Below are 17,866 nucleotides of genomic sequence, written 5' to 3' on the forward strand. Positions count from 1 at the left end.
ATCGAACCTGGGTCCCTGGTGCTGTGAGGCAGCAGTGCTAACCGTGCCGCCACAATTGTTGTGTAGAAAGCTATAAAATTGAACTAAATTTTTTTGAACAAAATCTAGAATACTCACCGGTTACAGTTGGAGCCTTCTACATTATATTTACAGGAACATGTTCCTGTTTCAACATCACAAGTTTCTGTAACGCCAGCCATATTACATGTACAGCGCCTGCCAATACCAAACACAATTTAATAATTAAAGATGAACTGTGTAATCAATCAGTGATTCCTTTGGAAAGAACATTGAAGTGTGTTGCAAGTGACAAATATTTTTCCTTGGAATTTTCTCCCATTTTGTCCTGAGCGTGCTAACTCACGCTTCATGCGATAATATAAATGAAGAGGTTCAGCTGATGTTTCTTTTCATTCCTTCTTGTGCATACTGCCAAGGCCAGCATTTATTGTCCATCCCTAGTTGCCCTCTGAGTGGGTGTTAGACGTTTTCAGAGTTAACCACATTACTCAATCTGAAGTCACATGTAAACCAGACCAGCTGAAGGACAAATGGACATTTTCCTCTGAAGGGCATGCATGGGAACAATGGGGTTTTAACACCAAACTCGTGGTTTCATGATCATTATTAATGAGGCTAACATCTTATTCCAGATTAATTGGTTAATTGAATTTAAATTGAACAGCTGGCATGGTGGGATTTGTACTCATGCCTCTAGAGCGTTGGTCTAGGACTCTGGATTACTGGCCCAGTAATATTACCATTATGCTACCATCCCCACAAAAGGCTAACTTTGTGACATATGGGGCGAGATTCTCCGACCCCCCACCGGGTCGGAGAATCGCCGGGGGCTGGCGTGAATCCCACCCCCGGCGGTTGCCGAATTCTCCGGCACCGGAGATTTGGCGGGGGCGGGAATCGCGCCGTGCCGGTTGGCCGGATGGGCCGAAGTCCCGCTGCTAGAATGCCTGTCCCGCCGGCGTGGATTAAACCACCTCTCTTACCGGCGGGACAAGGCGGCACGGGTGGGCTCCGGGGTCCTGGGGGGGGGGGGGGGGGCGTGGGGCGATCTGGCCCCGGGGGGTGCCCCCCACGGTGGCCTGGCCCATGATCGGGGCCCACCGATCCGTGAGCGGGCCTGTGCCGTGGGGGCACTCTTTTCCTTCCGCCTTCGCCATGGTCTCCACCATGGCGGAGGCGGAAGAGACCCCCACCACAGCACATGCGCGGGGATGCCGTGAGCGGCCGCTAACGCTCCCGTGCATGCGCCGCCCGGCAATGTCATTTCCGCGCCAGCTGGCAGGGCACAAATCAGTCCGGCGCGGGCCTAGCCCCTCAAGGTGAGGGCTTGGCCGCTCAAGATGCGGAGGATTCCGCACCTTTGGGGCGGCGCGATGCCGGACTGATTTGCGCCATTTTTGGCGCCGGTCGGCGGACATCGCGCCGATTAAGGAGAATTTCGCCCATGAAGTGATGTGGCTTTTTAAAAAAAAATTTTATTCTCCTCCTTTTTCATGTTTTTTTCAAATTTGCACCCACCAACAATAAACAATAATCAGTAACGAATATAATGTCAATCCCCATATCAATAACAAGGTCCAACCCTCCCACCAAACCCCAAACATTAGCCCGCATGTTAACATAAACAAATGGCAAAAAGGATTCAGGAATCACCCATCGTCGCCATTAACACACACAGCCCCCCCTCCCCCCAATCCTCCCAACCACCCCCCGCCCCCCAACTAATGTTCGATGTTATCCAGTTCTTGAACGTGCATAATGAATAATGCCCACAAATTGTTGAACCCCTCCATCCTTCCCCTCAGTTCAAACTTAACCTTCTCAGGAGTCAAGAATTCCAACAGGTCCCCCCGTCATGCCATGGCACAGGGTGGAGAGGTTGTTCTCCATCCCGCCAGGATCCGCCTTTGGGCGATCAATGAGGCGAAGGCTACAACATCTGCCTCCGCACCCGTTTCCAAACCCAGCTGGTCCGACACCCCGAATATGGCCTCCCAAGAAGTGATGTGACTTTATGCCAACACATGGGATTATAGCATGGAAGGCTTATGTGTGACCAAAACACCAACACAGTCTTACTGAGCTAAATGGTTTGTTTTTGTAATGTAACATTCTATTGAAAGTGCAGAGGTGAAATTATAAGAAAACTTCAAAAGACGCACATCATAAATAAAATGGACCACAGTGCAAATGAATACTAAATCCACCAGCACCTCTACAGGGAAAATGACAGTTTACTTTTCAAATGCATTATTGACAGAGGATCTACACCCAAAATACCAGCCTACCATCTCTCTTCACCATACGATATAAGAGCAGAAGTAGGTCATTTGGCCCATCGAGTCTGCTTTGCCATTCAGTGAGAACATGACTAATGAGGGGCGAGATTCTCCAACCCCCGCCGGGTCGGAGAATCGCCGGGGGCTGGCGTGAATCCCGCCCCCGCCAGTTGCCAAATTCTCCACCACCGGATATTCGGCGGGGTCGGGAATCGTGCCGCGCCGGTTGGCGGGCTCCCCTCCGCGATTCTCCGGCCCGAATGGGCCGAAGTCCCGCCGCTAAAATGCCTGTCCCGCCGGCGTAGATTAAACCACCTACCTCATCGGCGGGATAAGGCGGCGCGGGCGGGCTCCGGGGTCCTGGGGGGGCGTGGGGCGATCTGGCCCCGGGGGTGCCCCCACGGTGGCCTGGCCCACGATCGGGGCCCACCGGGCGGGCCTGTGCCGTGGGGGCACTCTTTCCCTTCCGCCTTCCCCACGGTCTCCACCATGGCGGAGGCGGAAGAGACTTCCTCCACTGCGCATGCGCGGGAATGCTGTCAGCGGCCGCTGACGCTCCTGCGCATGCGCCACCCGGAGATGTCATTTCCGCGCCAGCTGGCGGGGCACCAAAGGCCTTTTCCGCCAGCTGGCGGGGCGGAAATTCGTCCGGCGCGGGCCTAGCCCCATAAGGTTGGGGCTCGGCCCCCAAAGATGCGGAGCATTCCGCACCTTTGGGGCGACACAATGCCCGACTGATCTGCGCCGTTTTGGGCGCCAGTCGGCGGACATCGCGCCGGTTCTTCAGAATTTCGCCCCTGATATGATAACCCTCAACTCCACTTTCCCGCCTTATCCCCATGACCCTTGTATAAAAGCTCAAGAGATCCAAGGAGGTGATTCAAACTGAGGTTTATTGATAACCAAAAAAAAAGGCTGCAATGCAGCATACAGCACATAGGTCCCAACCAAGACTACCGATCATGCCAGTCCCAATCTGGGCCGGCTTTTAATGGTTGATTCAATGAGCCCCAACTGGTGAGCCTCCGCCCATCAATGCGGGAGCTCATTTTCCACGAGCCCCATTGGGAGATCAATTGGGTCATCCCCATGGGTCTCGAGAGAGGGAGAGTTATTACATCTTGATTCCCTTACTGATTAAGAATCTGCTTATCTCAGCCTTGAACATGATCTGACCTCTACAGCCCTCTGCGGTAACTAATTCTAACCTCTGAGAGAAGTAATTCTTCCTCATATCTGTCATAAATGGGCTACACCTCACTCTGAGATTATGCCCTCCGGTCCTAGGGGAAATAACCTGGCAGCATCTATTTTGTCAAGCCCCTGAGAATCCTATATGTCTCAATAAGGTCACCTCTCATTCTTCAGGCCCAACGTACTCAACCTCCCAGCATAAGAATGCCCCCCTCCCACTCCTATGCGGGATCAACCAAGTGAACCTTCTCTGGACTACCTCCAATACCATTATATCTTTCCTTAGATAAGGGGACCAAAACTGTTCACATTATTCCAGGTGTTGTCTGACTAGTGCCTTCTATAGTTTCAGCAAACCTCCTGATTTTTATCCTCCATTCCCTTTGAAATAAAGCCAACATTCCATTTACCTTCCCTATTCCCTGCTGAACGTGTATGCCAGCTTTTTGTTATTTATGCGCAAGGATCCCCAAATCCCTTTGTGCTGCAGGTTTCTGCAGTCTTTCTCCATTTAAATGATATTCAGCTCCTTTATTCTTCCTACCAAGTGCATAACTCCACATTTTCCTACATTAAATTGCATCTGCAACATTTTTGCCCACTCACCGAACTTGTCTATATCCCTCTATAGACTGTGTCATCCTCACCGCTTGCCTTCCCACCTATTTCTGTGCCATCCGCAAACTTGGCAATAGGGCATTCACCTCCCTCGTACAAGTTGTTAATATATAGTAAATAATTGTGACCCCAGCACTGATCCTGTGGCACTCCACTAGTTACAGGTTGCCATCCTGAAAATGTCCCACTTATCCCAACTCTGTCTCCTATCAATAACCAGTCCTCTATCCATGCTAATATAGTACCCCCAACATCATGAGCTCTTATCTTATTAAGTAGCCTTTTGGGCGGTATCTAATTGAATGCTTTTTGAAAATCCATGTGTATTACATCTAAAGGTTCCTCTTTATCTATCCTGCTCATCATCATCTCAGAGAATTCTAACAAATTTCCCCTTAATGAAGCCCTGCTTCTGCTTGATTATATTATGCATTTCTAAATGCTCTGCTATTACACCCTTTATAATGGACTCTATTATTTTCCCAAATACAATATCGACCTCCCAGAATTTTCTGTTTCTATTACATTAAAAGTACAGCTTTTGTATGTCACACTGAGGGGAGGAGAATTTAAGACAGGAGAAGTTATCAGCTCACTTACTTGCAACCAGTGCTGGATAATGAGTAAAAGCCAGGCTGACATTTGTCACATTTATCTCCAACCACACCTTCTGGTTTACACCGACAGCGACCATATTCATCACAACCATTACCTGTGGAACCTGAGAAAACATTAAAACAACAGGGTTTTGTTGTGTGCATAAAATGTAGTCTATGTCGGATTCGTTCAACATTTACCTCTGATTAGAGGTTTGTGGATGCAAAATCCACTTCAGGATTTCAGGACCATAATCCATGTTGATCTTCAATATAATCCAAAAGAATTGGGTGTTTCATTATGATAATAATAATTCATAATAATCTTTACTGTCACAAGTAGGCATACATCAACACTGCAATGAAGTTACTGTGAAAAGACCCTAGTCGCCACATTCCGGCGCCTGTTCGGATACACGGAGAATTTAGAATGTCCAAATTACCTAATAGCATGCCTATCGGGACTTGTGGGAGGAAACCGGAGCACCCGGAGGAAATCCACGCAGACATGGGGAGGATGTGCAGACTCTGCACGGACAGTGACCCAAGCCGGCAATCGAACCTGGGACCCTGCCGCTATGAAGCCATAGTGCTAACCACAATGCTACCGTGTTGCACATCAGAGTTGCTGGCATCGGCGTAGACAATATATAAAACTGAGGTGCAGGTCGATAGTAAAGAAATCCTGGAAATACTAAAGAAATTGGCTGGCTGCCAGGTGCTTTGCATATGAATGTCACAGGTCAAAAAGTAGCTCACTGTGTCCAGTGCTTTCAGATGGTTCAACAATGTGATAAAGAGCATTTTGAATAATGCACTCCCCTGCTTATTGCTTAACATCAGAACCATCCCATGTGCTCTGTTGCAATCTGTTTACTATCTGAGTAATGTACAAAATCAGAGTTGTTCCTTCTTCATTTTTTTCTTCAAACTCGCTCTTAAAGGTGGCACAGTGGTTAGCACTGCTGCCTCACAGCAGCAGGGACCTGGATTCAATTCTGGCCTTGGGTTACTGTCTGTGTGGTGTTTGCATGTTCTCCCCATGTCTGCATGGGTTTCCCTGGGTGTTACAGTTTCCTCCCACGGTCCAATGATGTGCAGCTTAGGTGGATTGGCAATGCTCAAATTGCCGCTTTATGCCGAAAGATGTGTAGAATATGTGGAGTTACAGGGATAGGGCAGGGGAGTGGGCCTAGGTACATTATAATGGTATTCAAATAGAATAATTTTATCTTTCTTTAATTTCATACAATAAATGGATAACCCTGCTAACAGAACATTAATAATGTTACAGTAACCAACCAACTATTGTTATTTCTTTTGCCTACATAGGTTCCTTGTTAACAAGGCAAAAATAAACTTTTACTGACAGAAGCTTCACGATTCCGTTTCTGGTTGTTGCCATTTCCGTCCTTACTAAAGGTTTCTGAAGGGACAATGTTAGGGCTGTGCAACCTGTGCAATCACACAGGGTTCTGAGTCAGTCAAAAATGCAGAGAAGATCAAATGAAAGAGCATTTATCCAACAGCTATTATAATAAATGACAATAGCTGATCCCATTAGTCAACTTTTATATTATCAATTGCAAGCATGCTTTTCACAATCATATACATACAGATTCGACACAGATTAAGTTGATAGTATTTATTATCACTTGTTGTGAAATGCAAAGAATCCAAACAGAACCTTTGCACACTGTTGCTGCAAGATAAATACATGGTTCCTGCCTGAGTGATGCTGCAGGTTGTATTTGTTTTCTGCCTAAAAATGCTAAGAATTAATAGCTATCTCCCATAATCACTGCTTTTTACATACACAGACTAAAGTATCTAATTGCCTTAATATACATCATGATGTACTTAGAAAGATCCAGACTGGTAAAACAACTGTATTTGCTTATGTTTCACTGCTATAAAGCCACATTTCATAGACTAACTGATTCTCTGAGGGAACCAAAACATCTTTTATCAGCAAACAAATAATAAGCAGGGAGTAAGAGGCGGGGTGGGTCCAATTAGAGATAAAGAGGTGATTTATGTTTAGAGGTGCAGGACAAGGCTTAATAAGCACTTGTTTCGGTATATACTAAGGGAGCTGGCATAACACTGGTTGAAGCAGAGATGTTAGATCATAGAATTTTATCATAGAATTTACAGTGCAGAAGGAGGCCATTCGGCCCATCGAGTCTGCACCGGCTCTTGGAAAGAGCACCCTACCCAAGGTCACACCTCCACACCCTATCCCCATAACCCAGTAACTCCACCCAACACTAAGGGCAATTTTGGACACTAAGGGCAATTTATCATGGCCAATCCACCTAACCTGCACATCTTTGGACTGTGGGAGGAAACCGGAGCACCCGGAGGAAACCCACGCACATACGGGGAGGATGTGCAGACTCCACACAGACAGTGACCCAAGCCGGAATCGAACCTGGGACCCTGGAGCTGTGAAGCAATTGTGCTATCCACAATGCTACCGTGCTGCCAGATGTAATAGATAGGGTGAAAATTAATAGGCAGGATGTACTGAAAAGGTTGACTGTGCTTAGAGTGGATAAATCACCTTGTCTGGATAGCTTGCATTTCAGTCTGCGGAAAAAGTGGGGAAGCAGTAGTAGATGTGTTGCCATAGTTTTCCGATCTTCCCTAAATACAGGGGAGGTTCCAGAAGTATGGAGAGGGACAAATGTGATAGCCTTTTCAAGAAAGGGTGGAAGGACATTCCTGGCAACTACAGGCTTACCATCAATAGTAGATAAGGTTTTACAAAGGATAATCAGGGGGAAAAATCAACAACACTTGGAGAGGTTTGAGTTACCTGATCATAGGCAGCAAGGATTTTTAAAAGGCAGATCATGCTTGATTAATCTTGTTGAATTTTTTGATGAAATAGCAGAAGAGGTTGATGAGGGGAATGCAATGGATATTGTCTATGTGGGATTTTAAGGAAGTGTTTGACAATGGACCTGATAAAGGCTAGTTAACAAAATTGAGGCTCATGGAGTAAAGGGTCAGTATCAGTGTGGATTAAAATAAAATTGGTTTAAGGACAGAAAACGGAACATTCTGGTAAATGATTGTTTTTCAGAATGGAGAATAACAGACAAGGTGTTTTTTATAACAGTGAGGATGATGACTTCCGGTTGCGGCTATGCCTTGGTAGGTCGCACGGTCGGCAGCTCCCGCCGATAATGGACTTTTGAGCCGTGTTAAGGAGTTCCTGCAGCATTTCGATGATGATTCCCGGCATGGGTAGGAAACAGTGAGGGTCCCCCAGCACTGTATGGAGTGGACCAGCAGCGGAGCGGTCAAAAAAGTGTCTTTAGAGAAGAGAAGAGAACAGGTGTGAAAAAACAAGATGGCGGTGGGTGGTGATCAGGCAGCGTGGGCCCAGTGGTCTCGGGAGCAGCAGGAGTTTTGAGAAACTGCTTTGCGGACTTGAAGGCGGAAATGTTGGCCCCTATGAAGGCGTCGATCGAAAGGTTGGTGGAGACCCAGAAGATGCAGGGGACGGCGATTAAGGAGGTGCACCAGAAGGGCTATGAGAATGAGGACGAGATTCTGGGCCTGGCGGTCAAGTGGAAGTGCACAAGGCGCTGCACACAAAATGGCAGGAGAAGCTGGAGGACCTGGAGAATAGGTCGAGGAGGCAGAACCTGCGGATTCTGGGTCCCCCTGAAGGCGTGAAGGGGTCGGATGCTGTGGCGTATGTGGCCATGATGCTGAGTACGCTGATGGGCGCCAGGGCCTTCCCGAGACCCCTGGAGCTGGATGGGGCGCACAGAGTCCTGGCCAAGAGGCCAAGGGCGAACAAGCCGCCGAGGGCTATGGTGGTAAGGTTCCACCACTTCACCGACAGGGAGAGTCTCCTGCGATGGGTGAAGGAGCGGAGCAGCAGGTGGGAGAACACCGAGATCAGGATTTACCAGGACTGGAGTGCGGAGCTGGCCAAGAAGCGGGCAGGATTCAATCGGGCCAAGGCGGTCCTCCACGGGAAGGGGGTGAGGTTCAGGCTGTTACAGCCGGCGAGGCTGTGGGTCACATACCAGGACCAACACCACTATTTTGATACGCCGGATGAGGCGTGGACTTTCATCAAAAATGAGAAGTTGGACTCGAATTAATGGTTTGCAGCGTGTTCTGAGGGTTGTGGGTGAGGGAGATGGGACGATGTTTGGATGGGGTTTTTCCCCGCGTTTTCTTGGGTCTGGGTGGCCCCGTGGCCTGGGGCCCTCGTGGATTGGGGCGAGGTAGCAGTTGGGAGGAGCTGTGTCATAGGGGGTGGGGTCAGCCCAGGCAGGGAGCCCGACTTTTTCCCGCGAAATGGTGGGGGCGGTACCCGAAGCGGAGGGCGGTACTGTGTTTGATGTCGCATTGGTTTATATGGGGTGTAGTGGGGGGGGACTCTCTTTACCCCACTTAGGTGGGGGGGGGGGGGCTGGAGATTTGGATGGGGAATCCAAATGGGGATGGGAGGCAGAGGCAGGAGCGACCAGGGTCAGCTGGCTTACGGGAGTGCAATGGGAGGGGGAGGGTAGGGGGGTTAAGCAGTTGCTGGGTCAGGGGAGTTGGAGTGGGGGGGGGAAAGTGGGGGGGGGAAGTGGGGGGGGGAAAGTGGGGGGGGAAGTGGGGGGGGGAAAGTGGTGGGGGGGGGGAAAGTGGGGGGGGGGGGAAAGTGGGGGGGGGGAAAGTGGGGGGGGAAAGTGGGGGGGGGGAAAGTGGGGGGGGAAAGTGGGGGGGGAGAGAAAGTGGGGGGGGGGAGAAAGTGGGGGGGGGGGAGAAAGTGGGGGGGGGAGAAAGTGGGGGGGGGAGAAAGTGGGGGGGGGGGGGAAAGTGGTGGGGGGGGGGGAAAGTGGGGGGGGGGAAAGTGGGGGGGGGGAAAGTGGGGGGGGGAAAGTGGGGGGGGGGAAAGTGGGGGGGGGGGGAAAGTGGGGGGGGGAAGTGGGGGGGGAATGGGGAGGGGAGCCCCCAGATCTGGCTGATCACGTGGAACGTGAGAGGCCTGAATGGGCCGATCAAGAGGGCCCGGGTGTACTCGCACTTAAAGGGGCTGAAGGCAGACGTAGCCATGCTACAGGAAACACACCTGAAGATCGTGGATCAGACCAGGGTGAGGAAGGGATGGGTGGGGCAAGTTTTTCACTCAGGGCTGGATGCGAAGAACAGGGGGGGTCGCAATCTTGGTGAATAAGCGGGTGGCATTTGAGGCGGTGGGTATTGTGGCGGATAAGGAGGGTCGTTATGTTATGGTGAGTGGCAGGCTGCAGGGGGCCCGGGTGGTGCTAGTGAATGTGTATGCTCCGAACTGGGACGATGCAGGGTTCATGAAGCAGATGCTGAGTCGGATTCCGGATCTGGAGTCATGTAGTTTGGTAATGAGGGGGGACTTCAATACGGTCCTGGACCCGTCTCTGGACCGGTCTAGGTCGAGGTCGGGTAAGCGGCCGGCAGCAGCCAAGGTCCTGAGGGGATTCATGGACCAGATAGGGGGAGTTGATCCGTCCAGAACATATGGGTGGGGTTTGCTGGGCTCCCTGAACATCTCACGCACCTGCCCTCTACCCCAAAAAACTTACTCATTCTCGCCACTGTCATATGCGCCCAGTGCACCACCTTAAACTGAATCAGGCTAAGTCTGGCGCAAGATGAGGAGGAATTGACCCTGCCCAGTGCGTCAGCCCACAGGCCCTCATCCAGCTCCTCCTCCCACTTGCCCTTCAGCTCTTCCACCGAGGCCTCCTCCGCCTCCTGCAGCTCCTGGTATATGTCCGATACTTTGCCATCCCCCACCCACACCCCCAAGACCACCATGTCCTGTATCCTCTGGGCAGGCAGCCGCGGGAATTCTCCTACCTGCTTTCTCACGAATGCCCGAACCTGCATGTACCTCAAGGTATTCCCCGGGGGTAGACCAAATTTCTCCTCCAGCGCCCTCAGACTGGCAAAAGTCCCATCGATAAACAAAACCCCCATCCATCCGATTCCCGCCCTGTGCCAGCCTAGGAACCCACCGTCTATCCTACCTGGAACAAACCTATGGTTGTCCCGTATCGGAGCCCAGACTGAGGCCCCTACCTGCCCCCTATGAAATGAAAATCGCTTTTTGTCACAAGTAGGCTTCAAATGAAGTTACTGTGAAAAACCCCTAGTCGCCACATTCTGGCGCCTGTTCGGGGAGGCTGGTTCAGGGAGGCGTCTTTTCATATCTATAACCTTTCCTAGACCTTTCCACACACCAAATCCATCTCTTTCATACTATACCATGTCTCCCTGTTTGAAAATTGTTTCCAATGGCGCATATATTGTGCCTCAATGCTCTCCGAATTCATTTTGAGGTTTCTGCTTTAAGGGATGCTCTTCTGCCATGTGACGTGCATTCAAATGATCAGAAAAGCTAGAGCTAACCGTAGTCCCCTCCCAAGCTGGAGGATGATCATTCATGACTGAAGGAATTTGGGGATTTCTCCCCAAAACACAACTGATTTAGGCTGTATCCCCCAGCCATCTATAGTTAATTTTTTGCAAGGACGTCCATGCTAAAGCCAAAGTTAATTTACACTTTGGTCGAACTGTCAACATTTTTACAAGGCATTTCACTCATCACAGCATGATTTCTTTCGCTCCCCCTGTTACTAAATGGGTTTTTTGTAGGTGTATTCATAACTATTATTTTCAGATTTTCACTCAGATCTCAAAATTAATCGTTAGTAAATTCCCCTCATTATCAGTGAGGAAATTTGCTGGTGGCCCCAGTCTGGTCCCTGTCCATTTTTGCATTATCTGTTCCACAATTATTTTCTTTACTATGTATAATCATCGATTGACTAAACCTTGTTGCCAAGTCTACAAAGTGCAAAATGAAAATGTTCAACGCACAACTCAAGATCCATAGCCACAACCTAATTAAAATCTGTTCTTCAGGACATACTCATTATGGGTCGTGAAGGTCTTCTTATTTCTTACGTATATCACATTTATCACTTATCTATTCAAAGTTTGACGTATTCTTCAGTAATCACTTCTCCATCAACAAAACAGCGCCACCTGTATCTGCTTTATATATTGGTGCAATCTATTTAACAATTGTGGTGATATGTATTAGGGGTCATGTGGGACTGTGAAGCCGTGATGCTATTGGCTTACAGATCCCGGGTCTTGGTTGGCTGTTGACTCCTGGCTCCGCCCTGAAGGCGGAGTATAAGAACCCGAGCTTCTCCCCGCCGCTTCATTCAGTTGCTGAACTGCTGGGGACAAGTCTCGCTTAATAAAGCCTCATCGACTTCATCACTACTCGTCTCTCTCGTAAGTCATTGTGCGCTACAACAATTAAAGCCCCGATTCTAAACTGGGAATATTAACTCTTTCCTACCTTGGTGGGTGGGAGGCATCGGTTGGTAGGTTTTGGCATAGGAGCTGTAAAGGGACATGGTTGGGTTGGGGAAATGAGATAGCATGGGTTGACATGAATGGAGCATTGGGAGTGTGTGGGGGTGAGGGGATGGGAGTGAGTGGGGGTGAGGGGATGTGATAGCCGAATGCTGGAGGCTGTTTCTTCTTTCATTCTTTTTTCACAGCTGGAAGAAAATTCCAGATCATTGAGATGGGCCCATTCTCCCAGTCCACCTCCACACCCACCAGCCCCTGTGGCTGCCTACAAACTCTTTTCAAAGGCAGCAGGCACAATCTCTAGAAAAACGTGTCCCCTGGAATGAAAAGTTAAACTTCCAGGGCACTTTTTCAGGAGTCGAGTTCATGGAGTTGGGAATATTCCTTGGAATATTGTGTCCGGCTCTGGTCACCACACTTCAGGAAGGTTGTGCAGGTCCTTGAGAGGTTTCAAAGGATGTTCACCAGAATGTTTCCTGGAAGATGGTATTTTAGCTACAAAGTTAAATTGGAGAATATGGGGTTGTTCTTCTTGGTCTGTAGTGGTTGGGGGAGATCTGATAGAGGTGCATTAAATTATGACTGTTTAGATAAGGCAGACAAAGCTGTTCCCATCAGCTGATTGTACAAGGACTAGGAGACACAGGTTTACGGTTTGGGGCAAGATGTACTGCAGTGAATGAGGTGGGGGGGCTCGAGGAAGTACCTTTTTACACAGTGAATGGTGATAAACTGAACCCACTGTATACGAAGTAGATGGAAGCAGAGACGGTCAGTAAATTACCTATGTGACCTGCATGGCTTTCTTCATTGATATCACTGAAGAAACCTGCGTCAACTGCACTGGTAGTGACCATTGGTGCTATCTGTCTCCAGGGACTCTGCAAAGTCAGCACAGCACAGTTTCGAAGCTGCAGTATGTGAACAAAATGTTTCTCCTAATTATGTTTGTCTTGACTTTTTTATTTTGAAATCAAGGGAATGTTATCAAAAATGAATGCAAGGTCCTTCTATCACCTAGAATTGGAATTGGTTGCAGTACAGGGACGAAATGAAACCGGACCCGTGACCAAGTAGGTTTAAATAATTGCCATCACATTTAGGCTCATGTTACAGCAAAATAAATGCAGGGCACTAGTCTCGTTAATTTACATTCCCAAACAGACAGTTTTCACCAAATCATCGAGGTACAAAATGGTCCAAAGAGCTCACTCATATTTTTTCAGGTAAAATAAAAATGGATAAAGCTGTCATTCTAACAAATGTGAATGGTGAAATTGAGGCCTGGCTAACGAGGCAATGTCCAAGGTTGTGGGGGTGAGGGTGGAGCCGTGCCCAAGAGTGTCAGTCTTCAGGGTATCGGACCAGCCAGATCGTCATATGGGAGGAGGGCCGACGCCCTTGCATTTGCTTGCCTCGTCGCCCGCCAGAGAATTCTGCTCAGCTGGTAATCAGCAGCACCATCCACAGCTACAGACTGGCTGGCAGACCTAGGAAGTTCTCCACCTGGAGAAGATCAGGTACACCATCCGAGGGTCGGAAGATGCCGAAAAGGAACAATATGTAAACTGTTACCGCCTCATCCATTTGTATGTACAGTGTAAAAATGCAACTTAAATAAAAATATTTGAATTGCAAGAATTTTTTTTAAAAGGTGTCATTGTTGATCTGATTTATATTGACCCTTAATTCCAGACAAGTCAAATGCTTTAACTCTCATCCTAACATTATAGAAGGGCATAATTTCTAATTCCATGTACTTACCCAGTGAGTTGCATCTGCAGGGTTGACAGTGTCCACCTGGCCTTGGAGTATAGTGATTTTCCTTACATTTCTCACAGTGTAGTCCTTCAGTGTTACCGGCACAGTTCAAACAGCGTGTACCACTTCCAGTCTGTTGGTAGAGTCTAGGGTCCCACTCGCAACGATAAGCCCTGCGATTACAGCTGCATTCTGTGGCAAGACAATAAATAACATGAACAATGGTTTCTACTAATGACAAAGCCATCACTGCTAATTGAAACCAGTGTATTTTTATAATATGCTCACTCATCATGACAGTGCTCATCAGCAGATGCAGCAATACATTAGCAACAGAGATCAAAGTTCACCTGACTGATAAAAACAACACTTTCTACGTGGATTAAGATCTGGGGCGAAATTCTCCTACCTGCCCCGCCACATTTCTGCCCCGACCGGCCGGCGGGAGTCTCCGTAACACCGGCCGGTCAATGGGGTTTCCCATTGTGGGGCAGCCCCATGCCGTCGGGAAACCCCCGGGCGCCGGCAAAATGGAGACTCCCGCCGGCGGAGAATGACGCCCCAGTTATTTTCTTTGATGTTCCCGCTAATCGTGGATAATAATTCTGTTCAGTTCATATAACTGCACAAAGGAAAGGCTGTAATAGAATGCTTTATCTTGTAACCCATTGTGTTGTCAAATGATTTGGTACAAAATATTACATTGCCCGTATAATTAAATATCATCTTTAAGAAAGTTGAAATTGCTGCCGGCGGTGAACAGTGCAGGAACGCTGGGGGGTGCAGCCTGTGGGGGGGCGAGGGGGGTTTTTCACCGGGGTAGGACTCAAAAGGGGTCTGGCCTGCGATCGGTGCCCACCGATCGGCGGGCTGGCCTCTCTGAAGGAGGACCTCCTTTCCTCCGCGCCCCGCAAGATCCATCCGACATCTTCCTGCGGGGCGGCCTCGGGAAGGACGGCAACCACGCATGCGTGGGTTGACACCGGCTGGCGCCGGCCAACCCGGGTGATGCCAGTTACGCAGCGCCGGCCGCATCATTTACACGGCGCTGCTTTTACACGGCACCAATGCCCGGCGCGCGCTGACGACGCTGCTTTCGCGACACGCTCTCCGAGTTCCTTGCGGCCCCGATCCTAGCCCATTTACGGGCCCTGAATCGGTCGAGATCGGGGCCGTTTCGCGCATTCGTGAAGCTCAATGCCGTTCACGACAGCATGGGCACTTAGTCGCGGGAGCGGAGAATCGCGCCCATTATATCAATCGGGAAGAGGGTGACCGCAGTAACCTCTGAGGACTATTTTCTAGCATCTCTGGGAGTTACCTCACCCAAATGGAATGGCTTGGCACCATCTCAACAGGACTTTCATATATCATAACCCAACATATTACCATGGAACTCAATTACAAGCTCTGAACTATTTATAAGAGATGACTTATTATAGTTTAAAATATAAATTGTATCTAACAGCATTTAATTTTAGAAACTCCCATTTCTCTTTTATTAGGCCACATCTTACATATTCCTTTATCAAGAATATTTTAATAAAATAGCCAATTAATGCAAGATTTAAAAAATCAAGTAGCATAAAGTTTACCAACATAACAACCACTGCAATCAAACAGCCATTCATTGTACAAAGTGTTTTAAGACAATTTGACCATGTGATAAGGTGAAATGTGAATGCGAGTATTTCTTTCTTATATCTGTTTCTAAGAGGGTTCAGATCAATCATGTTCCTGTTCTGAATACTAGCATTTATCTTATGATCTGTGGTTCAGTTTATTTTCAATGGTTATCAACCACATATTTCCCATTTTAGAGCCAGCCACAAGCAGACAAACTGTGCCGTGTCTGTAGTGCAGCTTTAGCTATTTCTGTTCATGAAATGGCTGGCTTCCATTATGAAATCTAATGAGATGAGTGGACCCAACCTTTTAGGTTAAGGACTCTGTAGCGCATGCTATTAGTCCAATGTATAGGGAAGGCCACAAGATGGCACTGTTTCTCTTTTCAGATCAGAAACACAGACCCTTCACAGCCCATTGGAATCACATCCATGGCCTTGCTGTGTCGATACGCAGTGGGACCAGCGGCTTCCCTTTTCCAAGCTGAATGACATTGCCCACATCATTCAGCAAAGAGAAGTACTTGCCACCATGCTTGCTGTTTCATCAACGTATCAACGGTTTGTAGTAGATTGCATATAGCAGCACGTCTACTGAACATTTAATGAGAAATTTGTAATTTCTTGAGACTAACTATGCAAACCACTAAGTGGACTTTCAGTGGTTGTCTTTCTAGAAAAGAGGATTTTTCATGTCCCTTTTATTTGTCACTTCCCACTTTCTCCTTGCCTCTCCTGAAGCCACTACATGGATACCGGCAGTGTTCACCCTCAGGCACCTCACCCAAGTACCAATCTTTCATGTGTGAACCCAGGCATAAATGCCAAGAAGCTATGTCTCCTGAATCAAAGTCAAATCCCCACCTTGCCATCACCTCGCGACCTATTGTTTTTCAGCATTTATTGTTCTTTAGAACCACTGTATCTTTTATTACCAATATCAAGGCATAGAATATATTTGTTTCCATGATTTAAGTCTTCGGTTAGTTTGAATGGTGTGCTATTTTGAGTAGAAACATATTCCACATTGGTGCGGCAGTCTAGCTGACTTTGTTTGCATGTCTTCTTTAGATTTAGGTCCTTCCCACAATTGGGGATCAGGAAGAAAAATGCTAGAGAAATACTAGGCCTCCTTCTGCACTGTAAATTCTATGATTTCTATGATTTTCCCCTCCCTAGCCCAGGGGCACTGGAGCCTATTGGTCTACACCTAACACCTGTAATTTGCCAGCTCATCAAAAACTGTCAGCGATGAAACCTGATACCTTCTACTCTGGCCAAACGCACTAAACTATTAGGGAACCGGTAGACCTTTAATAAGCATGATGGCCAAATATCTGATGAAAATCATTCTGTCTTTGCAGGTTAAAAGCTTCAGTCCAGTATGCGATGACCCACAGCAATAAAAGTTGTACAACAGTTTCAACTATTTCGCAGAAGCATGTGTGACAGCAGTCCTATTCCGTGCAAAGTGACTCTGGTCATAACATCTGCGAGAGATGGCAGTAATTCAAATAGCACTTTGTGTCGGGAATTGGCCAATAATTACCAGTGATTTGGCAGCTTCCAGTTAGACATATTATAAACCAGCTGCACTAATTGCAGCGCATGGTGGCATGAGGCTAAAGTCTTTCACTGTGTTTAAGTCAAGGTGAAATACAACATAGTGCCTTGTCTTTCCATCCTAAATTCTCTGATATTTAGTTCACAAAGAAAACATGAGTTACACTTCTACAATTTTACAATTTAAACTAGAACAACTAGGGTAGCACGGTGGCGTAAGCACTGCTTCCTCATAGTGCCAGGGTCCCTGGTTCAATTCCAGCCTTGGGTGACTTGTGCGGAGTTTCTGCGTTGCTTTTCTCCAGGTGCTCCGGTTTCCTTCCACAGTCCAAAGATGTGCAGGTTAGGTGGATTGGCCATGATAAATTGTCCCTTAGTGTCCAAGGATATGCATGTTAAGTGGGGTTACCGGGATAGGGTAGAGGAGTGGGCCGAGATAGGGTACTCTTTCAGAGGGTCGGTGCAGACTCGAATTCCTTCTGCATTGTAGGGATTCTATGAACAAAATAAGTAATAGCTCTCCATGTTTTTGACAATTACAGTGAGCCAATTGATCCAACTAACAATTAATGATTTTTTCATAACAGTGTACGTGATTGAATGATGCAACATCACAAATTTTGCTTGAGTGGTAGTGTGATGAATTGTTGGCACAGTACAACAGTATCAGGAGGTAGTGAAAACATCAGTTTCTGAAGAATAAATCACTCATTAAAAAAATAGTCATAATTTTCAACCCCTTTTCCCGCTACTGGTTGCAATGCTCACAAGTTAAGGGTTGCGTTGTTGTGGATCTATTAATGAACTGTTAATCATAGTT

General features: G+C 47.8%; 1 protein-coding gene and 1 long non-coding RNA gene across 2 annotated transcripts in view; one reads left to right on the forward strand and one right to left on the reverse strand.

Moving 5' to 3' along the window:
* LOC140426442 (laminin subunit gamma-1-like) overlaps positions 1–17,866 on the reverse strand; it is a 100,292-nt gene that overhangs the window by 54,727 nt on the left and 27,699 nt on the right. Inside the window, exons 2-4 of the mRNA XM_072511237.1 lie at positions 13,862–14,050; positions 4,713–4,833; positions 118–216 (exon numbers count right to left, since the gene is read on the reverse strand). Coding sequence (XP_072367338.1) covers positions 118–216; positions 4,713–4,833; positions 13,862–14,050 — 409 coding nt within the window. The remainder of the gene's footprint in view (positions 1–117; positions 217–4,712; positions 4,834–13,861; positions 14,051–17,866) is intronic.
* LOC140426444 (uncharacterized) overlaps positions 11,953–17,866 on the forward strand; it is a 31,095-nt gene continuing 25,181 nt past the window's right edge. Inside the window, exon 1 of the long non-coding RNA XR_011948203.1 lies at positions 11,953–12,013. This is a non-coding gene — a long non-coding RNA (uncharacterized lncRNA). The remainder of the gene's footprint in view (positions 12,014–17,866) is intronic.

This window comes from Scyliorhinus torazame, chromosome 7 (genome assembly GCF_047496885.1).
Source record: "Scyliorhinus torazame isolate Kashiwa2021f chromosome 7, sScyTor2.1, whole genome shotgun sequence".
Classification (NCBI taxonomy): domain Eukaryota; kingdom Metazoa; phylum Chordata; class Chondrichthyes; order Carcharhiniformes; family Scyliorhinidae; genus Scyliorhinus; species Scyliorhinus torazame.